Source organism: Rhyacophila brunnea, unplaced genomic scaffold (genome assembly GCF_057557595.1).
Source record: "Rhyacophila brunnea isolate RB1 unplaced genomic scaffold, BYU_Rbru_1.0 scaffold_16, whole genome shotgun sequence".
In the NCBI taxonomy this organism is placed as follows: Eukaryota; Metazoa; Arthropoda; class Insecta; order Trichoptera; family Rhyacophilidae; genus Rhyacophila; species Rhyacophila brunnea.
In genome coordinates, this window is record NW_028232816.1 from 31551235 (window position 1) to 31576639 (window position 25405).

General features: G+C 32.6%; 2 protein-coding genes across 2 annotated transcripts in view; one reads left to right on the forward strand and one right to left on the reverse strand.

Annotated features, from left to right (window-relative positions):
- LOC147074641 (carbohydrate sulfotransferase 11-like) overlaps nucleotides 1-12345 on the forward strand; it is a 206909-nt gene extending 194564 nt beyond the window's left edge. The window contains exons 5-7 of the mRNA XM_085943744.1: nucleotides 595-765; nucleotides 8470-8627; nucleotides 10424-12345. Of these exons, the coding sequence (XP_085799870.1) occupies nucleotides 595-765; nucleotides 8470-8627; nucleotides 10424-10511 (417 nt within the window). The 3' untranslated portion in view covers nucleotides 10512-12345. The remainder of the gene's footprint in view (nucleotides 1-594; nucleotides 766-8469; nucleotides 8628-10423) is intronic.
- Nucleotides 1-25405, reverse strand: part of LOC147074639 (uncharacterized) — a 277840-nt gene that overhangs the window by 245325 nt on the left and 7110 nt on the right. The window lies entirely within an intron of this gene.

Here is a 25405-nt window from a genome sequence, read left to right on the forward strand (position 1 = left end):
TCAGTATTCAGTATTTCTATATATTTGTTTGTTTGTTTGTTTTTTATTTACTTCATATAAAGTGCAAGTTTGAGCATATTGAGCATAATAATTCAACAGAAAATTTAAAAACGTGGTAAGTATATAAAAAGTTATTTTTATCATGTAATTATTTTAACAGTATACCTACATATTTTGTGGTGAAATAATAGTTCGTGAGATTATGAATGAATAAATTAAATGGCTATGTAGCTGAAATATATTATTTATGTAATATACAATAATCAGGCTTAACAGGTGTTTTGCTTGAAATCATGACAGGTGGCCTGTATAATGTTTTGGATCCAAGATGGCGACAGGCGTTGATAAGAAACATCAATCATAACTCCTTTCACAACAAACTGTTCTGCAACAATTTTGTACTTTACCGTTTTTTTACAATAAAATACAATTAATATAATATGCTTTCATCAAGCCAAACTTTTGTTGAACATGTATAGCGGATTTTCAAAACGTTACATAAGTCTAAATATAATCATGTAGGATGTAGTGATTAGTAGGAATAAAAACCTACCAAATTTAATTGTAATATTATTCACGTTTTTATTCCACTAGCAACGCATGTCCGCGGAACCGCGGTGGCCAACATTCGAGGAGTTTGTGAGATATCTTCTGGACGAGGTGCGAGCTGGACATGACCTCGACATGCATTGGGTACCATACACCACCTTCTGTACGCCCTGCCAGATCCACTTCGACATCGTGGCAAAGTTTGAAACATTACAGGTTAGCTATATGTTCTAATTCTTTCTTTAAGTGTTTATTGTTGGTTTGGAGGTCATATAATCATTCGCAATGAGTTATCATCGTCAGGAACGTGACAACCCAGGATATGTACTGGCCTCCTCCAACAACTCTATACATATTATTATAGTGTAATACCCCGTTTACACGTGCATAGATTTACTGTGCACAGTAAGAAATATATGGGGAAACATGTATTATCCTGCAGTTGGCAAGATTACGTGCATGAATCAAACAAGTTTGGAAGGTTGCGAATTCAACGCGCAAGTAAGGTTATTTTCGATCTGCGCCTGCGCAGTAGAGCAATGGGGCGAACATGCCGGTAAAGAAAAACGAACTAGGTACTCATTTTGAGCTTAACCGATTTTCAATACAACCTGTCAGATAGTACTATAAAATGTACCTATAAAAATCCTAAAATCAGTGTAAAAACAGACAAATTAAAAAAAATGTTTTTTTTTTAATTTATGTAAGAAGACAGACAAAATAGAAGTACCAAAAAAAATTCAAAACATTACTTATTAAAATGGAATTTCAAAAAACATAGCCTGTCAATCGCTGCGGCTGACAATCGCGTACGCTTTTGAGACACAAAATTCCCTGATGTTGCAAAAATTACCCTCATTTCGAGTCGACGTTGGCTTAATTGTGTTAAATTCCCCGATCAGTAATTGAACGTTTTGTGTTTTCTGTCCACTTTTTTCATATAGAAAATCGTTTTTTCAATTAATATTTGATAATAAAGAAATCCCGAAATGTTAAAAATTTCAATTCTCGAAATTCGGGATGAAAAATCTCGAAATTCGGGATGGAAAATCTCGAAAAATTCTCGAGAATTCCCGAAACCCAACTCTAATCGCGCCTCGCTTACTCCTGAAGAATGAGATTGGAGACACAGTCAGCACTTTTACGTGTACACAGTTATTGTCATGATACTTTAAAATAAGCACTATTGCCGACAGTAATTCCATGCACGTGTACAGGCGCTTCTACTATTGTGATATTCCAAGGTGCCAGGCAGCAGCACGACATTTTATTATCAACCCTTAACGTAAACTCATGTTCAAAAAAATGTACTTAAGGGGGGACATGCTCGTCGAAGGTCAAAATTGAGTTTTTATTGTATTTTCAAACCATGATCCTGGACACTCCTTAAACGTTGTAGATAATCTATTTATATAATTTTGAAGCCTTATTATCCTTTATAGTTATTTTACACATTTGATGACTGCATGAAGTATTTTTGTTACATAAAATAGTATTCTTTTAAACCTCTCGCTCTAATGTTTTAGAATATAGTCATATTTCGGTACAGAACTGTGCAGTGGTGTTAAGATTTTTTACATTTATTAATTTTTAAACGCATTTATAAAACCATTAGTATAATTTATTACGAGATAATTTTTGTAAAATATTCACGATAAAAAATTATTTTGATAATCTCTGTGATCCCAAATTTGACAAGAATTAGGCATTTTATTATTCAAAAAATCGGCAAAATTAACACATTTGAAGATGATTCTAAAGATATTTATTATAAGCTATGTCTTTGACCATTCAAGTGTGATAAACATCTTATGAATAATGATTGCTTTATAATAATTATTGACCTAAGAATAAGGTAGTGTTCTAAAATGACAAACTATAATTAAAGTAGGGAGTAAAATTATGTTAACGCGCGTGTTTGACTAACCGAATTTTTTTTTATTTTTTTTTAAACGGTACATGTTCAAACACGCGCGTCAATATCATTTTACTTCCTACTTCAATAATAATTTGTCATTTAATGGCTATGGCCGTATGTTGTAGCTTAACCACTAGGGAATGACAAAAGAAATGGCGTATTTCAAAAAAACACTACCTTATTCTTAGGTCAATAATTATTATAAAGCAATCATTATTCGTAGGTTGTTTATCATACTTAAATAGTCAAAAACGTAGCTTATAATAAATATCTTTAGAATTATCTTCAAATGTGTTAATCTTGCCGATTTTTGTATAATAAAATGCCTAATTCTTGTCAAATTTGGGATCACAGAGATTATCAATATAATTTTTTATCGTGAATATTTTACAAAAATTATCTCGTAATAAATTATGCTAATGGTTTTATAAATGCGTTTAAAAATTAATAAATGTAAAAAATCTTAACACCACTGCACAGTTATGTACCGAAATATGACTATATTCTAAAACATTAGAGCGAGAGGTTTAAAAGAATACTATTTTATGTAACAAAAATACTTTATGCAGTCATCAAATGTTTAAAATAACTATAAAGGATAATAAGGCTTCAAAATTATATAAATAGATTATCTACAACGTTTAAGGAGTGTCCAGGATCATGGTTTGAAAATACAATAAAAACTCAATTTTGACCTTCGACGAGCATGTCCCCCCTTAATCAAATAATATTTGCTACCGAGCGGCGATGTCCTCGTCGCCCGTTCTATAGTGACGAATATGTAACCGTGTTTAACATTGTACTCAAATGTAACTTACTTGTTTTAAATAGTAATGTTGTGTCCACGTGGTAAATGCAGTTTTTGAATTACATCAACTCCCACTCTCTCTGATAAATCTCAAAAGTTCACCAGAAATCCTTCGTTCATAATATATACCTAGGTACAAATGACATTAACATGAATGAAGCATCTGGAAAAAAATGACACTCACTTTTTTGTCGGGTCTGCCGAATGGCATAATCTTTTCTAACGCCTTTACAATAAAGGTGATATTGCTATAAATTCCCGATGCTTTTTGTCGGGTCTGCCGAATGGCATAATTCATATTTGAATATCAATATCGTTCGCTCAAATGAACATTGACACTGGAAACACTGTTCTAACGCCATTACAATAAAGGTGATATTGCTATAAATTCCCGATGCGTGATATCGCATAATGGAAATTGCGAAATTTTGTCACGTGACGTCTACCTATGCATGTGAGAACGTCGCTATGTGCGAATTTACTTCCTAGCTACTGTACTGAGTGCGTTGTCCATTAATAATGTCAATGCCAGGTACCTATATACATAATATTATATATTGGTTGCGCTTTTAATAGTGACTCTAATTAATTTTGATGGAATGATTGTGATGGTGGATGTGGATGTGGATGATGGGGGGGAGTTATATTAGGATGCCAGGCACTGACCTTTTATACTGTTGAGGCTGGCTTAGGGGTCTGTAGCATACTTGAACTATTATGGTTTGGTTTAGGCAGGGTTTAATTTAATTTTAAAAACTATCCAGCACCATCTGCAATTTGTATTATTAGTTCATCGAAAAGAAATAAGTATGACTGGCAAAGTTTAGTGTACACTATTTATGTCGGATCTTTTAACAACTTACATCCACCCCTCGCCACTGCTACTATTCATAGGGCAATTAAATAATTTTAAATTAATTAACTAAATATAATCATTTATATATTTATACTTATATATATCCCAATCCAAAACAGCCGTTTTCTGATTTGGTGTCCCAGGCATGCGACAGCAATAAACAGCTTCATCTAAACAAGTGAATTTTTGGTCTGCCTCTATTTTTGTTCTCTTTCTATTAGATTGATCGAAATTATTGTTTTTACCATTTTGTATAATGAAAATATTGGAACGCGACGCACAGTTTGATAATTAGATAATTAAATAATAGTTAGGTACAACCGAGAATTAACATCAAATGACGGTTAACCGGTTACTCGATAATTGGGTCCCATGACTATATATTATTTTCAACCACCTAAGCATCTTTGGAAAATAAAAATATTATATTTTTCTTTGGAAGAAAACAAACATTTCCGAATGAAATATATATAAACACAACTCAGACAACAGGCGGTCCAAAAAAATGAGATAAACAGCCTCAACACAGTATATTATACATACGTCTACTGGGTGGACCAATCGAAAACGGGGGCAGTGGCGCGAGAGTCGAGTTGCTGCTTTTTTGTCAATGCAAAAAAGGTGGCCTGAAATAAATAAGATGCCATCTGACACTTGTAAGGCCACCCAGTGGCGGCCGGGCCACAAAACAGATTAATAAAGAGAATTCCGATAGGCTATATACTAATACAGTACATTTTCACGCAGGGTTTTGACTGAGTGAGTGTCCTACGAAAATGAACCACGCATTATAGACATTCAATAGTGTGTGTAATACACCAATATTAGATGAGCGCCAATGCGTAAACCGAGTAAAATCCCGTATTCTTCCTTAAGTGTCGATGACATTGAGCTACTTTACAAGCTACAAGCCGGCGAAATTACAATATGCTTGTAAACTCGCCCAATGTCATCATCGAACTAGCTAACAAGCAGATTGTAAAGAATCCACCGAGAAACGTTGAAAGCCGGGTTACTTTACTCGCTACTCGCTGGCGTGTGGGCCGATATGCGTCTGCGGAGTAGAGCGATAGTGGCGAACCTGCCGGTAAAAAAACGAACTACTCAATACGTCCTGTCAAATAGTACCAAAAATGACGGTTTCAACTTGCTAGCTTGTTGGCTTCTGAGCGAGTGGAAAGAGTTTTGTGTGTCATCTCATCATCACAATCGCACTAGCTGACTCGCCCGGTTTTAAAATCGCCGACTAGCAGCTTGTAAAGTAGCTCAATGTCAACGACGCTTTACTCGAGGTCGGTTGCCTGCTTCTCTTTACCCGTTAGGTATTTCACATTTTTCTGAGATCCCTGGACCGGGCGCACATTTCGAACACTAGACGTTATCCAAATAGCAGAAATTAGTGTCTAACGCAGGGACGATTTTGACATGGGCAATGGCGGGTTTATGGAGGTGGATGCCCGAGGCACTAACTGAGGTAAATATCCCCATCCGCAATAAATAGTAAAATAAAAACTATAAACTCTTACTACCAACCTAATCGATTAGTACTAATGATCTATTATTAGGTTTTGACGTTTTATTATAATATGCTTATCGAGTGTGTTATTACTTATTATTAATAAGATAGGGGATTTTTTACTAACACTTCAACTATTCATAATTTGTTTGTTATTTTTTTATTGTGACCCTTGACTTGATAGGTAGGTAATAGAGTTTTCACCTACTTTATGTATTGATTGGTTATATAAATTAGAGTTAATAGTATTCGTGGTCAGTGTTTATTTGCCTTTTGGCGAATGTACATAGTGCGTGAAGATGCCGAAAGGCGAAACCCGGGTCGCCAAAAACTACCCAAACGGAATAGTACAAAACTTTAATCCATTAGAATTTAAATTCAAATTCCATCAAGTACGATCGGTCGATAGTATTAATATTAATGTTACATTTAAATAATGAAAGTTTTAAACTGTCATAGTGAAAAATATTAGTTAAGTTAAGTTGATCAAATATTACGAATAAGTATGTATATAACCGATTATTTTTCCACCCCTTCGTGAGAAAAATGAGCACGCAGCCGACTTTTCCGTAAGATAAATCCCGCACCAGAGATAGGTCCTCTCGCTAACCGGTTAATAGGGACATGTACCTATAGGAGAGAGATCGCTCCCTCAGGAGTGAGGTCGGTAGAAGACGGGGGTGGAAAAATAAGACAGGACCGTAAATAACGATGGCTAACGAGAAAAAATGGCGACCCCCCGACAGCGTCTACTAACGACAAACAATCCACTGCCGGACGAATAAAAATAAAACGGCGCTGCGGGGGTGGAGATAAGGCTTTATTTTTATGCGATTTAAATCTGGGAAATGGATCGGTTTTCTTCGGCAATTATCGTGAGCTGCACGACGCTTCGCCGATCGTATTACCATTTTATTTTATTTTTTTGGTAAGGGAGAAAATGTCTTAATAAAATGTTGACGACTTTGTTAGGGTATCAGGCGTAAGGCTGTAGTAAATTTTGTATCCTAATAAAGTTTGATATTTTTGTTTTTACATACGTATTGTCAATTTCTGTTTAAAGGTGAGATTCCAATCACGTTCGTTCGTTCTCTGATTGAAATCGCACCTTTACGAAAAATACAGAAAAACTTGAATTGTATTTTTGAATTTTATACATTTTATTCAGATTTTATCTATCTGTGCAACAACTCAAAATAGATAAGTAACTAAGATCTAATTTAGAGTGTAAGCATGGTCGCACATAAAAACTCGTCTCGAGTGCAACACGTCGAATTTGTTGTTGTGATTTTGTTGACATTCACACAATGACATTATTAATGGACGACGTACTCAATACAGTAGCTAGCAAGTAAATTCGCGCATTCGCATGTATAGGTAGACGTCACGCAATTTCCATTATGCGATATCACGCATCGGGAATTTATAGCAATATGACCTTTATTGTAATGGCGTTAGAGCAGTGTTTCTAATGTCAATGTTCATTTGAGCGAACCCGTTCGTACCGAACCATTCGGCAGACCAACAAAAAGCATCAGGAATTTATAGCAATATCACCTTTATTGTAATGGCGTTAGAACAGATTATGCCATTCGGCAGACCCGACAATAAAGTGAGTGTCATTTTCTTTTCCAGATGATTCGTCCATATTAATGTCATTGCATTCACAAAACACGTATCAACTAATGTACTGCCGCCAATGACATTATAAATGGACAACGCACTCAATACAGTAGCTAACAAGTAAATTCGCGCATAGCGACATTCTCAGATGTATAGGTAGACGTCACGCAATTTTCATTATGCGATATCACGCATCGGGAATTTATAGCAATATCACCTTCATTGTAATGGCGTTAGAACAGTTTTTCTAGTGTCAATGTTCATTTGAGCGAACCCGTTCGAACCGAACCATTCGGCAGACGACAAAAAACATCGGGAATTTATAGCAATATCACCTTTATTGTAATGGCGTTAGAACAGATTATGCCATTCGGCAGACCCGACAAAAAAGTGAGTGTCATTTTTTTTCTAGATGCTTCGTCCATATTAATGTCATTGAATGCCGCATATAGCGTCGGTACGACATTTTTGGTAGAAAAAAACATCTGCTTGTCGCATGCAACAAATTTTACTCGATATGGGAATTGTTGAAATAATATATATGAATAGCCACATAATCATTTACTGTACAGCCATTTTATTTTTTATTATAGAGTGAACTGTCAGTCCATTCTCATGTGACATATAGATCTGATCACAACAAACGGCTATTACTCTTTCCTGCATAATCCTAACAAAAATGTTGCATTGGCGCATGTGGAAAATGGTTGTAACATAACCGGTCGTTTGATTTATGAACGTGTCGCAGTCGAGACGATTTTATATGTACTACCGGGCTAAGGGTTGCGATTTAAATCAATATCGTGGGTTTACGATGATTTGGCGCCAAGGTGGCGGCGCCAAATTCCTACAAAATAGAATTCTATAAATATGTACATCTACTTACCCTTTACTCATTCTAAGTACCTATTATAATCATTGTCAAGTATTTATTTAGAGTTTAAATTAATTTTTCAAATTCTTTTATTTTTTTTTATTTTGAACAAATTACCGTTTCGGCAATATGTAGATAATTTCTGCTATTTGTGTACCGGCGTACTAGTTTCAGTAAATTTTCAACAAAGTTACGGACACGAGTTTACCCAACCAGCAGTTGAAACGTGAACCATTGACCGAACACTGGACGCTCACAACACGGCTCATGTTGGGTGAGATACCTATAGGACTGAACATTGAAATTATCTTTTTTTTCTTTTCAGGAGGACCAGAATTACCTAATACAACGGGCTGGTCTTCAGGACATTATAAAACCTCAGTGGAAGAACAGCGGAAAGGGGAGAAACACAGCGACTCTCCTGCTGACACACTATTCACAACTTACCACCAAGCAAATATGGGGATTGTACAATCTTTATCAGTGAGTTACAATCAAATCGACCGAACTTTTAGACCTAGTACGATTTGGCGGCGCCATCTTGGCCCCGCCGAGTTGGCAATCGTCGTCTTTTTGTCCATATGGCGGCGCCAAATTGTCACATTTCGTGATATTTTATATATAACAGTTTGATAGTGATTAGCGATTCCAGAACGATGTTGGTTACAATGTAAGTAAAATGAAAATGATGATCTCCTATTGACGCGCTTTGCGTTTGTTATTTAATTATGAACTATAAGGCGGCTCTCGTGTTGCAGTGCATAAGGCGCTCGCCTACCACCCGAGAGTTCCTGGGTTCGATTCCCGGTCAGGACACACAATATTTATGTGTTTTTCTCAAAGCCTCGGTGTTTGTGATTGTTCGAATTTACTAACAACCACCTTGTACGAAAAAGCAAGGACATGGTTATTAATAATTCAAAAAAAAAAAAAATATGAACTATAATATTTATGATTTTTTGTGATTGTCAAAAATACAACCATGGCCGGTTTTTATCAAAGAGAACATTATCATTTGGTATCGAAACCTATAACAGTAATGAAAGGCATTTTTATTTATGTGTGGACCTGGTAAATTAATCACAGACCACATGTGTAATTTTTCATATAAAGAAGCCTGCAATACGAAATCGTTTGCTGCTAATTTGTAATAATGCGGGGCTCAGAACGAACCGAAGCGCCGTTCCAGTTCATAAAATCCCCAAAATCATCGTTTCCTTTGATTGAAAAATTAATTTGACTAATTAGATAGGCCATATTATATCAAAAAAATTAACACACTTATTTCTATAAAATACATATAAAATTTGATACTTAATTATGTAGGTATTTATTTATGTAGGTACTTATATATTTATCTATGTAAATATTTTGTAAAATTATCTAGTGTTCCGGTACATAAAATCTTCCATTTCGAGCGCTGGCTTTACTCAACTTTTTTGACATTCACTTTACAATAGATAAAAAAATACATTTTTGGTTACAATAATAATTTATCAATTATCTCATCACCCGTTTGGAATATAAAAACTGAAAACCGATTCTGATCTATTATTATGGGGAAAATGATGGTCAATAAAATATAGTTAAGATTTAAGAAAAAAAACATTTTTCGTTCCTCAACGTAGTATTTAGTCCTCCACAAAGTGAACGTTTTTGACGTCCTTGTAGCTACGTTACTGTTTACCATTCGTCCAACTATTGAGTCCACGGTTTGGATGGATAAACACTCATTTGAAAATGAATATGCAATTTTTCCAGAATCGGTTTTCAAACCGTGTCTTCAGACGTGTCCGGAAACTTGTACGTATGCAGTTTGCCGTATTACACACTTCACCGTGAAAATGTTGTATCGGAAATATATGGCCGTATATTAAAGACCGTCCATACCCTTTGGGTCGTCTAGTAATGACATAAAATTCATGTCTAAATAAAACACGGAAAAATTGAAAATAGCCGATATACTGGATTATTTATTAGGTTAGGTTAGGTTAGGTTTTCGTTCTTGAATTTATGAATTTTGTCAAAACCAGCTATGAAAATTGAATTAATGTTCATATTGAATTTAATAAAATTGGAGACCGTATGGCGTATATCATCTCTTTCCGATAAGAACGCTCACGACGAACTGCGCCATGGCGAAATGTTTTACGTACAATTTACATGTAACCGTCTTCAGAGACAAGCGGTCTATCAAATACTCTACCGATAGATCGCATAGACACTAGCTTTATGCATTGTGTAATATTGAATTATCAGAAAATTCGAATTTGTTTCAGATACGACTTCCAACTGTTCAACTACACGATCGACTCATTCCTAGAGGTGGCCAAGGACTATAATCCAAACTCTCTCCCGTCCACCTGACAAAACATGTCCTGCGAATTGGCGTATGAATAAAACAAAGTTTAAAAAAACATCCAGCCCCACGGGATGGATTGCCTGTCTGAATCGGAGAAGCCTGTTTCATATCCTGGACTAGACCCAGTTGCTGAAACACCATAAATATGTAGAAGCTGCCAAATTTGAAGACTTGATCCTGTATCGGTATTTTTAAAAAGCTGCTGTGGAAGAGATAAAATTAGAGCAAACAATAACCAATTTTGTTGCTTCACGACTGTCAATAATTTATAAAATGGCGTATTCCATAACAATTCTGCTTTTGATATATAAAAATAATAAATCTCAAAAAAATCTCTAAAAAGATGAAAGTAAAAAGACTATTTGATTGAAACTGTTTCAAATAATATAAAAAGACATTATTTTCTACAATATTAAGTCAAAATACGAAAGAAAATAAGAAGAGAAAAAATTCTGACTGAATAAGTCTAAAATTTTTGGTTCTAAAAATGTGACACCAAAATTTGATTAGCAGATAAGTACATAATAGTTCTACAGTAACTAAACTAGAGTTTGGTGACATAAGCATCGAACAGAAGGTAGACAGTATCAATGATATTTTGGAGATCTGTAGAAATTGAATATGGATGGAAATACACAATCAAAGAAAATTATTTTAATGAAAGACAGAATGGTAATACAATCCAATATAATCGTGGAAGCAATTCAATGGGGATTCTGGCTCAGGGAATCGGGCCATTGTGGGGCTGATGGAGAAAGATGCGAGGAACGGACTGACCTAAACAAGTGACGCTCTCAAGAATTTGAGAAGCCGGCCAAAGTCCAGCCTATCTTTTCAAGACTGATAAAACTTCGTAGTGTTGAAGCGGTTGAACTTTGATTTTATAAAACGAGAGAATGGGGGACGGAGTGATGCGCCCCGTAAATATGGTTGTGTTAAAATAGTGGACCATACTCTGTGTGCAGTTTAATATGTCTTGTGTACATACTTACACATTTTAGGGAAATTTTATGGACTTGTATTCTATGAATAGTTATTGACTTCTGAATAGCTGTTATAGGGCGCAATTCGGGTTTTTTTATCTTACCAACTGCTTAAATGTCATTTTATATTTTTAACTTGTGACTAATTATTATGTATCACATTAGTAAGCAATAGTGTCATAGTTACGCCATGAAACATGAAGCAATTTTTTGCGACAATGCCCAAAATATTAATAAACTCGATTCCAATTTATCAGATCATAAACACATACAAACAAAACTAACATTAACTGATGAACATGAAAGAAAAACTTCAATTATTTATTGCATCTTGCATCTTATCTGACTTTAAATAATAATTTACTTCTACATTTTACATTTGTATGCCATTGAGCATGAAAGACAAAGTTTTAAATTCCCAATTGCGCCCAATAATCAATCTTCGTGGAGGTGCTTAAAATTAACGAGGCCTAACTCCATTTCAAAATCACTATTCGAGATTTCTTATCTAAAAGGGCGTAAGGGACAAACTACCACCATAACAAAAAAAAAAATATCTTCATCACAGAATTACCTTTCTGAACTTTTAGGATGCTGAGGATAAAATTCTAAACATAATTCACGCGTCCCTAAATGTCCCTTACGCCTTTTTGGTTTACCAACCTCGAATAACCACCAATATTATCGCAGTTATCAAAGGAAGGGTTAATTCACCATTCTAAAAAAAACAAAAAATCAGTATTAATATTATTATTTAATATTGCTCAAAAAAAAAATTTTTGTATTTTTTAGAAATTGTACCTACTCAATACAATAAAAAATCAGAAATGTTCTGAAATACAAAGTGGCCTAACTCACATAAAAAAAGATATGTAAAAAAACTTCATGTTATTATTTATTTTTGTTATTCATAAAATAGCATTGTTAAATAAATTATTGTGTTGAAATATTGAAAATAATAAATGGAAAAAAATATTCTAGACTCTATTCTAGAGTGTAATTGGAGTTAGGCCTTATTTATAGCACCACAATTTCACATGTTCAATTTAAGTTAGCCTATTTAATTCATTTAATGCTGTATTTCCTTCAAAGCTTTACTGTAATATTTCAAAAAATGTGTTATTTAATTTATCATTCATAAAAAGACATCACATCGAAATCTCACATTGAGACAACTTCATCAATCTTATCAACGCTGCAGGAGCATTTTTCGCTTACTACTTATTACACTACTTACAATATAAACCATGTTTTTAAGATTTTTTTAGGAAATATCATTAATATTATATTTATTACAAAATATATAAGCATTTCAGAAGAAACTGTATTTCTATACATCGGCTTTGTTAGGTTTTAAGTATTATATTCCAATTCAAACTTATCGTAGAGGAAAAAACATTCAACTTTCCTATAATTAGTTATTATTAATTATTGACTTTTTTATATACTACTATCTAATAAATAAGTTTCGTGCATTATTATGAATCTAACTTTTCTAGAGTCTTCTAAGCTTAGAGCCCTTCTCTATAATCTCTATAGCAAATGCTGTGATGGCCAGTTTAAATTTAATTATACATAGGAATAGGTGAAATTAGCAAATTTTTCTAACACTCACAGAAGCCAGGGATGAATACAGTTTGGTCTATCTACAATAATATATCTAGTACTACAAAACTTATGGTTCCAGAATGATAAAAGGTCTTATGTCATGTTATAACAAAATTAACATTTTAATTCTAATGTGTGTAAAGAATACTGGATTTTTTTTTACATTTCATAGGTTTGTCACAATATGATTTTAGTAATATATACACAACTGTTCATAGGACCACGTCTATTGGGAGTCGGATTGAAGTAGTGAATAAATATACAAGCGAAAACAACTGATTGTTGTAGTCATTCTAATTTATTTTGTAACTTTAACATCTGACCTTGATGGCATTTGTGATATAAAATCAATATTAACATGAGCGACCTACTTTTTCTTTCTCCAGCAGTGAGTGGCACCTTTTTACATTCCATAGAGTCTGCTCTTTCTTGTTGGACATATTTTCATTGACACTGATTGTATTTTTGTCTCATATATGTCATTATTGCCACAAAATTGACACTTACTGTATAACTTTCACGTGGGATTTCTTTTGACACGTCACTTGTTTTTTTGCTGCGACACCCAATGCAAAAGAAATAATATCGATAAAATATTAATATCAGATTTCCTCAACTGCAACAAAAGTGACTTAAGAACTCTCTCTGAACCACAGTCTTAATGGCAATACAAGAAAATATTTTTTAGTGTTGATAGCCATAAATAAATCAATATTCTCTATGTTGGCGTATTGAAAAATGGTCATTGTATAATATAGCGATCTATTTTAGCAGATTTTCGATAACACATCAGATGGCAATCAAAGCCTAAGTAATTTTGATTTTTTTTTAAATGTGAAATGCATCAGCTAATTTAATCATTAGCCTTTGTAACATTTAACTGCATTTCTATAAAAGAACACTTTCTTCAACGTCTTTCATCTGAGTATTTTTTTTATCTATTTAATGGTTTCTTTAATCATCAATTTTATTATAATTGCTTATTGCCAATTATCGAGATGTTCACCCCTGGATTCTGTACACAGAATAGATTGAAAAGAATATTAAATCAATTATTACAAAATAGTCTTAGGTCTCTTTAATTAGCTTATTTGTAGATTAGGGCAGCGGCGGCGAACCATTGATTTTTTTTCTTTATTCAAACGGATAAAAATAACTAACCATTGGAATGAAGAGAGTGCTTACTATCGTTTACCTTCAGTAAATTGCAACATAAAATTGAGAAAAATTTTGATTTAAATTTTTGTATTTTTGTAAATATGTATGTATTTGTTGCAATAGCGCTTATGGAGAAGTGTAATATTTAGTAGGGACATCTATTGACAGAATCACAAGAATCACATTTAAATACCTACAATTAACTGTATTGTCTAGAATAATAAAATTTATAATCATTGTCATGCATGGCGAATTGTTTTATTTTCTCTAGGTATACCCTAGGTATAGGTTTCAAAGGTGACTTTTCAGTAAATAGTAATAATAATGTCTCATAACTCTAGATGTCTCTAATACCAGTTACACTACACCTTAACAATGCGTACAAAAAATAATAATATGATTCTTAAATTCTACATTCTAGAGGAGGGTTTGCCATCACTGCATTATTAGGCACAGGTAAACATGGGCATTCAGTCTTATAAAGCTACCTGGCAATGTTTAATAATTCCATACCTGCATACCATTATTGCACATCTTATCTCAATCAAAGAAATGTTAATGTGAAAATTAAAACACGCATTGTCACGGAACGGATCCTAGTCTGTGCATCAAGTTCCAACAGGATTCTGTTATACAAATTAAAATTGAGAGGTATTTTAAGATATAATGTTTCTAATTATATGTAACATTTTTTTGTTACACCAGATATTTCAATTCTTGTATCATTTGCTGTCATAACTTGTAGATGGAGTGGGCAAACTAAATTTTAAAAAAATATTTTTATGTACTATTACTTAAATAATTAATTATTACCAAATACCAAATCCCACAACACACCACATTTGCTCTCGTAGAAAGCAGTAACTGGCAGGTAATCTTGTATTAAACATTACTTAAAGCACATTTAATTAACATATTTTCAGTAGCAGTTTTCCATAAACCAGATGAAGCCGGCACTTTTTCACATTTTTAAAAGATGTATTTTATATTATAATCTGAATGTAAAATAATCATTTAAAATATAAGAAAATCTTAGCAAAATAACAATTGCAATATTTGTAACACTCAGTGGCGGTTTATAGCATAATCAAAACTTTTTAATGGGAACCTGCAAGCCCGTCAGCGCCTCAGGTCTCCGCGTACGAAAACCCACCACTACAAACATTTCGATTGAGTAAAATCTTGGATTCGGCAGTAAGTTGATAATTCTTCATCGCGATTTATAGAATGTCCATGGTTATCAGTGGTTTTAGGTAAAACAATGAAAATATATTGTAGAATTTGAATATTTTCTATATAAAGGTCCACAAAGGTCACGGAAAGTCTTTTTTGAGAAACAGTATTTTTGAGATACTGAGAATATGTTGTGTATCAATTTTAATTATTTTTGAATGTTTATTATAAATATAGGTACATAACTATTTCTGTATTTCACTTTTTGTAATTTTTCATGCCAACTGTTTTTTTTTCTATAATTTGTACCTACTGTTTGTTCATTCTTTCATACTGTTTCTCAATAGGTTTAATGCATAAGGTTAAAAATATTTAAGGAGGTAACCCTACTTACAGTTTTCTATAATAGATTACAATTCTTTTTAACAGATGGCAGTATTTTGACGTGAATGATGTTTTTTCTTATCGACTGTATTAGAATCAATAATATTATATGCCTACATTATAATACTACGTATGTTTCTAGTATTTTTGGGAATATTTAATTTATCATCAACAATAATAAAAAAATGATTTCATTACAGACAGATCAAATTTTAAATAATAAATAGGTATTGTGAAGTATTATCAATAAATTAAATGACATAATAATAAATAAAATTGGTAATGACTGACATCTGCCAGTAAAACTTTTAATTCATTCAATAAAATATACATATAATAAAATAATGCGTTTACATGGTGGAAATCTGTTTTAAAAAATGATATTATAATTTATATTAAATTCTATAAGCTATTTTATTAGTCACCCTTAAATATAAAACTAACAGAAAGAGATGGGATCTTCTCTCTCCCTCACCCCAGGACTATTCAAGAATAATACCGCCATATTGTTTGAATTATCAATCAGATTCTTGGCAAACTGTGAATCAGTTTTTCCATTCCTAAAAGATCTCATTAGTTCTTCATACATGGTTTTTATGGAACGCCCGCTCTGTCCTATATAGGAAGGATGGACATGTCCCGCATGTTAATTTATAAATTCTGCTTTTTAAAAGCCGTTTATTTTTGTTGTCTTGATAATGGTATTACAACCAAAATAATTATTGACTAATAAAACAATGTATAGAATTTAATATAATTTATATTATCATTCTGTCAAAACTTATTCGTTTGATGAATGGTATCGCAGCAAAAATAGCTATTGACTAAAATTTGTTAAATTTAATAGTATTAACATTATACTATTGTAAAATGGGTTTGATCCAATTGACTTCAAAGTTTGTTATCTCCATTTGTACTTTTTTATATTTTTCTTGATTTTAATGTATTCATTGTAAGTACTTTTCCATATTCAATTCATAAAATATCAAATACACCTCTCTGTTTGTTAGTAAAACTGAATTTTTATAATTATTAATCTTAATGACGTTAAGAACATTTTATTTCAGTATTCCCTCTTTCTAATTGTTTACAAAAAGAAGGTTTTCTGCGATCGTCTCAAAATGGTGAAATATGGACGTAATCAACTTTGAAACTTTTTGCAAAGTAAAAGCAAATCTCATATAATTAATTTCTTAATAATTATTATTGACAAAAAATTACCCAATTTGTAATTAATCCTTGATGTCATACAATTGATGGTCTCTTTAAATAAATGTTAACGTTAAATCGTATTTGATTTGTTGTTATTATAAAAAATATTATTACTAAAATGCTTTATATAGTTCCTCCTCTTCAATACTTGGTCAATTTAAGAGTATAATTTATACTATCACTTCATTAAAAAAAATATGCTATATTTTATCAAATCATAAAAAATTAATTATAACGCTAATGTAATAGTTTTCAACGATATGCCAATAGTTAAACGTTGAAATAGGCTGCATTTCATAATGTTAACAGTCCTTGAAGTGATCAAAAAATGACAAATATAGAAGATAATAAATAATAAAAAATGCCTGCATCTTTAGATATGATCCATTCCCATATAATATTTTAAAAAATAGAGTTATATCTTTAGATTGTAATAATAAATTATGTAATACAGTGGGGCGCGAACAATAAATATTTCAGTTTGTTGAATATGCATCAAATTTTATTGTTCGTTGATAATGTTCTTATTTAGAAACGGGTCCATGTAAGTAAATAATTGTAGAACGCAATAAATAATTCAGTTTACGCAGAGTTTTATTATTTAATACCTTAAATTTTACTTTGACTCTTTGACTTGACTTTGGGTAATCCTATGTAATGGGGCTCTTAGCGTTTCGCATTTATCCCCTTCATTTGTGGGTACAGGTCTGTAGTGTAGGTTTGAAAGAATTTACTGTGTGCGATTTTACTCCGGCTCTTGAGGATTGAGGTTGAGGGATTTTCCTTTGAGATTTCAAATGGTGTTGTTGTAAGATAAATTTTAAGTTTTTAAGTTCTTTCCTCTCCTCCCTACCCCTCTTTTAACTCATTTACTTCTATCATAGACTTTTTACCTTTGTCATTTTGTATAAAAAAAGCTAAAAAAACACAAAAACCTGAATTTTATATATTTTCTTGATTCTACTGATACACAAAATTAACTTATAATATAAATATATAATAAAAGAATTCAATACCTATAAATATTTACAAGATTTATTTGAATTAAGTGAATAATAAATAAGTTATATCAATTCAGTGTGCCTTTTTAAGTGATCCTCTAAAATTCACTCGGTCTCAATGGATTAACAGCCTGCCTCCACCCCTCGCCACTGCTACTATGCATAGGGCCCCCCTAAGTAATTATAAATTAAGTAAATGAATAATATTAACATGCAAAAATCAATATTGAACTAAGCTTGGTTTGTATTCCAAAAACAACAAATGAATTATTGGCATTTCTGAGTAATTAATTTTAGACAATGGACAATATTTCTTCGTGAGATTGGCATCTAACTGTCAATATATTAATTTTACCTATATTAAATTAATTGACTAATTTTAGTGAGTGGAAAGTAATTTCAATAGAAAAAAATAGGTTGACCATGTAACTACAATGTTATTAAAATGATAAATACATAGTTTACTCTTTTTCTCTTATATAATATCTTAATAGGTCTCTAGGTATTTATTTTAATTACCGTATTTCCTCGATTATAAGACGCATGTTTTTTCTCATTTTGGTGACTCTGAATTCGGGGTGCGTCTTATAATTGATGGCGTCTTACAATCACAATCGGTGAAGAATCATCAGTGGTGGGCAATGTTCTAATGTACCAAAATATGTCCGCACACATGTTTTCATCCCCCGCATAGTCCTCACACAAAAATATTGTAAAATAAAGTTTCAAGAAGGGATCACCATATCCGTCCCGTTCTATCGCATGCCAAAGTATATGAAAAAAGATACGTACCTATTTTAGTGTTTAGCAATGACCACCTATGTGCCGAATCCTCTACATTTCTTAGTCTTTGACATGTTTCAACTTGCAAGAAACATTGTCAGTACAGTCTCATAGTAGTCCTTATTGTGAATACATCACAATTCTTACAATATTTTTTAAACGATGAAAGTGTTTGTGTAAAATATTTATAATACAAAACTAATAATCAATTTTTGTAATAAATTACTACATGTGTGTTTAGTGTACGTAACAAACAATTCAAGTGAACAATACGATTGCTTGCACAGTTACATAATATTATATAGTCCAATTATTATATTTATTAATTATAGAAAACTTATTAAACATAGGTATATCACTTATAAAAATGTCAAAAAGGAGTGGATGTGATATTTCAAATGCGACCATTAAGAAGAAATCCTGCGATAAATTTAAATTGGAATGGCTCTCTGATATCGTCGAAACGGAAATGCCATCTTCAATGCATTCGCAAAAAGTAAAAATTGGAGATATATTTGTTTATTCGGAAACAGATGATTATGTCAAACGCATCATATCGTCTCTGTTCTGGCAGAACACACTAACTGGAGAATACTAGTTTTGAGTAATTTGACTTTGAAGTTGTTAAAATGTTTGAAATGGTCTATCATATGAATACGTGTATTAATTAAGGCGCTAAGTACCAACATTTTCAAAACTGACATTTTTATAGAAAACTGTTCTACGTACCAAGGCCAATACTATTAACTATGGTCTAAGTGTCTTAAGCATGTCAAAAAAATACAATAAAATATTTAAATCTGGCGACGATGTAAGTCCATTGGCGTGTTTTATTTGTAAGGCTGTAAGTACCACTGCAGTGTTCAACGGCATTCCATATAAAATGGCTGAAAACGGTGTGTTGACACTCACGAGTTCTGTTAAAAAACATCGCCAAAAAGATGAAGGAAGTGTCCAAAATGTAAAAAAAAACTAAAAACGGTACTGTTCGGTTATACCGGAGCCAGCGGAAAACGCATTTTGAAAATAGCCGATAAACTGGATTATTTGTTAGGTTAACCTAACCAAACCTAACCTAACCTAACCTAACCTAACCTAACCCAACCTAACCGAACCTAAACTAACCCAAACTAACAAATAATCCAGTTTATCGGCTATTTTCAAAATGCGTTTTCCGCTGGCTCCGGTATAACCGAACAGTACCCTAAAAACTAGTGGCCAAGAGTACTCCACAATTAATAGTAAAGTGATTCCAGCCAAAAAACCTCGAAATTCTGAGGTAATTACATTTTTATAATTGTTTCACACAATCCGCTAATTTGTCAAGAAAGCGCTAGTGATGTCCAATGCGTATCGTTATAAATGTTATAATATCGATATTAAGCAACTTTTTTTTTTAAATACATTTTTCTTCTTGGTTTAAGATTCAGAATATTAAGTATATCTAATATATAAAAATCAATATTTGTTTGTTTGTTTGTTTGTTTATTCGCATTTTATGCGCTGCCATACCGTTCATCTGATTGCGATGACATTTTGTTAAGTGGTTGTATGCACACCCGCAAAGGTTTCCGAATTAGAAAAATCATCATCTTCTTCTTCTTCTTAATTCTATTTTCTTTTATTCGTATAGTTCCTATACCATTCATCCGATTGCGACGAAACTTTCGTCAGTTATTGTACGCATACCCGCAAAGGTTTCTAAATTAGAAAAATTATATCTTTCTTCTTCTTCTTCTTCATTATATCTTCTTTTATTCGTATGGTTCCTATACCATTCATCCCATTGCGATGAAACCTTCGTTAGTTGTTGTGATAACACCCGCAAAGGTTTCTGAATTAGTACAACCTTCTTCTTCTTCTATTCTATATTCTTTTATTCGTATGGTCCCTATACCATTCATCCGATTGCGATGAAACCTTCGTCAGTTGTTGTGCTAACACCCGCAAAGGTTTCTGAATTAGTACAACCATCTTCTTCTTCTTCTATTCTATATTCTTTTATTCGTATGCGTTCCTATTCCATTCATCCAATTGCAATAAAATTTTTATCAGTAATTGTGCCAACACCCGCGAGGGTTTCTGAATTAGTACAACCATCTTCTTCTTCTATTCTATATTCTTTTATTCGTATGGTCCCTATACCATTCATCCGATTGCGATGAAACCTTCGTCAGTTGTTGTGGTAACACCCGCAAACGTTTCTGAATTAGTGCAACCATCTTCTTCTTCTTCTTCTTCTATTTTATATTCTTTTATTCGTTTTTTTTAAATTTTCGTCAGTAATTTGGCCAACACCCGCGAAGGTTTCTGAATTAGTACAACCATTTTCATCTTCTTCTTTTATTTTATCTTCTTCTATTCGTATGCGTTCTTATACCATTCATCCGATTGCGATGAAATTTTGACCAGTTGTTGTGCGCACGCCCGCGAAGGTTTCTGAATTAGTACAACCATTTTCATCTTCTTCTTTTATTTTATCTTCTTCTATTCGTATGCGTTCTTATACCATTCATCCGATTGCGATGAAATTTTGACCAGTTGTTGTGCGCACGCCCGCGAAGGTTTCTGAATTAGTACAACTATCTTCTTCTTCTTCTATTCGTACGCGTTCCTATACCATTCATCCGATTGCAATGAAATTTTGATCAACTGTTGTTCTCACGCCCGCAAAGGTTTCTTAATTAGAAAATCATCTTCTTCTTCTATTCGTATGCGTTCCTACACCATTCATCCGATTGCAATGAAACTTTTGTCAGTAAAGTTGTTGTGCGCACACCTGCGAAGGTTTCTAAATTAGTATTATTTAAAATACAAAGTTTGTTGTTTGTTTGTTTGGTCCATCCAATTTTGATTTTTTTTTACTACATATTAATAACATTATTAACGTTTTCATATTTTGGATTTGATTTTAATTTAGTGTTCTTTTGTTTGACCTTTACTCCTATTAGAATTATTTTCATATTGCCATATTGTATTAGACAGATATTTTAATATTAAAAAAATAATTACCTCTTATTATTTTTTAAATATCTAAGATAAATATAACCACGAAGCGACCCAGTGCGAAGCCGGGTACTTCAGCTAGTTATATATATATAAAACACATTGTACCTACTTCTTCAATAATTTACAGAATATAATAATATTAATTAATTATGCCTTATTGAATTAAATGGGAAATATACATCCTATAATTAATTAAGAACATATTTTATATTAATTATTTCATGATTGCTAAGTTGTACGGTATCAAATAAAAAAAATGTGTACTACTATTTAAATTAAAACATTTCAAAGTGTGATATTGACTGACTAACATAATATGTACCTACTTAATACAAAACAAAATTCAAAATAATTATTGATAATTTATCAGTTTTATCACCAGTATCTGTTTATAATATGGACACAGGCTGGGTATTGTTTACATGTAAAGGATAATGGGAATCACTGCACACATAACGACATAACATAACAAGTATTTTATTATGGCCGGCCTATTTACTGCAGAGTTCTAGAATAGTTGATAATGAACTTTTAACATTATTTTATTAACTGTAATCCTGATCCTGATCTTGAGGCCCACTTCAGGATAAGGGGCCCATGATAGAATCCATTTGTCAATGAACATGATAAATTTGGATTGACTTCTATTGAAATTGTATGTGCTAATAAACAAGCACATTCATCGCATGAAAAACAAATTAATTTAAAAATGAATATATAAGTACTTACTAAAACCTGGTTTATTTTTTTTCATTTTGTGTTAGTACATTGTTGACTATTTAAAAATGTGTCTGTATTATTTAATGAAATAAAGGGGGGGGGGAGGCGCCAAGATTAGTTTATTTTTAAAAGGGAGGTGTAGTAACATAAAGTTTGGAAACCACTGCTCTATAGTCTCTAGGGTCATATATATGCACATCGCCGAAATAAAACGCAGAATGATTGTATTAGGAGTAGGTAAATAAATAATAATTGAATTATTAAAACAAAAGTATCGAAAAACCTTCTTTTTTTAATTTATAATATTTTACCCATCTCTATTGAAAATGTCATCAGTGTGTACTTAGATCCCACCAGCGTCCCTGAGCTAGTACTTAGACCTTAAAATAAGATTCTTTGCGTGGTACTTACAACCTGACCGGAAATGTCAATTTCAAAACTATGTACTGTGGAAATTCAAAATAAATTTAAGTTTTAAAATTATAGAAGCTGCCGAGATTGCTTCATACTGTGTAACTACATTTTTCAAAATGTCTGCTTCATACAATTTTATTTGACAAATCAGTATTTTGTAGCCACAAGCAAAACTACTTTTTGGTACTTAGCGCCTTAAATAATACACGCATTCATATGAGTTTATTAAGTAATCGTAAAAAGGATGACTTTAAAATAAAAACTGTTTATTTATTAAGAAGTTTTCCAGAGGGTAAAGTTTGAAATAAGGAACATTTTGGTATAACTAACTCAATATGTCATTTTTTCGAATTAGTGTCTTCTGCCAGAACAGTGACGATATGCTCCGCAGCAAATATGCAAGGAGAAATCACATCTGGAAAGAAGTGGATTGAATGGAGGTTGAATATTAAACTTAGTATTTAAGTCAAAAAGTACACCAGGATGCTGTTACGAAATTGAAAAATTTGAAAAGAGGTGGACTTTTTAAAATAATGACGGAAACACCCGAAGAACGAAAGAATAGGATTGAGATCGCTAAGCGCAAAAAATCTGGTTGCGATTTAGTCGAAGTGTTAATCGATAATGTACCAACTATTGGCTATAAAAATAAAAGGTTCTACGCTTTCTGTACAAGATATTTATAATCATCTATCTAAATATTCTAAATCATGGCCCCCACAAGGGGGGGGCTGACAGGGCTCTAGCCTGGGGGCCCGGGCTCTGAGGGGGCTCCGCGTGGCGCGACTACCTTATAAATAAGATAAACACACATCACAAATTCGATCTAATGGTAAAAAAGTGGCCTGCGGCTCTTATAGTATATACAGTATATCTGTTCATAATTACAAATGAGACTCCAATTTAGACTGTTTCCAGCCATCTAGGAGACTTGAAGTATGAATTGATTGAATACACTTGATATTGAATTTGGAATAGATATAACAATTGTACTCATTGTCAAACTATAGAGTTGCCAGTTAAATTGACGTCTAAATTACTTTGTTGACGTATTTTTCATAATAATTACTATTTCTTCAAATATAGGTACTTATGTTTAGAAGGTTATTATAAAAATAATATTCATTTTTAGTGGATAAAAAATATGTATCTATATATGGCTGTTTCCCAACTGAACTGTCAACTGAGACTGAACAGATAACTAAACTGATCGTCTAAATCACTCTAAATATACCGCTGTTTTAAAACTGAATGGAACAAAACGGAAACCTCGACTGAAAAGACAACAGAACTGACGTCTAAAAGGACCATAGCCTATTGCACAAGAGTAATGGGGAAATAAGCCTATGTTGGGAATTCACATCTTTTTTTCTCTCACTCATGTGGCAGGCCGTAAGGGATGAATACGAATTAACTGATACGTCAAGGTGACATGAGCTTTCTCGTAGTTAATTTGAAAACAAGGTTAAATCTCAATAAAACCATATTATAACTGAATATACACGCTTTTTACATTTGCACGACACAGTTTCGTGTGCTGCGATCAACGCGTTGGACTAGCCTGCTTGAAGTTATCGATTCGTTTATAGCTCATACGAAATAATTTATAATGCGCTTCAAACTCTGTCAATCGACAATCGACGTAATCAATCACCTAAGGTAACCGAGTCCCACTCAGTTCAACTTTTTTTTTAGGATTTCTTCCAACTTCTATAATCTCCCAAATGAAATATGTAAATGTTTATAATCTTACTTACTTACAGAAACCAATTATTATACAAGTAAAAATCTGTCCAATTTTATTTTCTTTACGAAAAAAGTTTTATCAGACAATATAAATGGGAAAATAATTTTTTTTTTTCGATAGAAAATAGGAACTTATGTTAAAACCAACCATTTAATTACATTTCACAAAAACAAAAACATAATTTAACACAAATATTGAACTGTGGATTTATCAGTTTTTGAATATCCATGCCTCATATTATAATTATAATAACATGAATTGTTGGTTACCTGACTACTTGACAGTCTAAACAAACTGAAAATAATTTCAGTAAGTTGTTAGTTCAGTTTTAAGAGACTCTTTTTAAAAATGGTGAACACGTGTGGATTTTACGATTGTGTACTCCCAATTTATAGACTCGCAGTTATAACAGCGATGGCCCCTTATTCAATATCTAAAAAGAATGGTATACTCTTTGTCCAAAACCGAACGAGGAATATAATACGCTGTATCTGCATGCTCTTTGTACTAGTAATTTTCGACCCCGTTCTTGTAGACTTCATCGCTATGATAACAACTGATAGAAAACTGACGCTAAGTCAGATCGTGTACCAGTGTCCGTACTTCTTCCACGCGATGAACTGGTTAATTAACGTAGCGAACTCTATTTATTACAGGAAAACTATCGCAAAACTGTTGAATTCTTTACAAAGTATTGATATTAAACT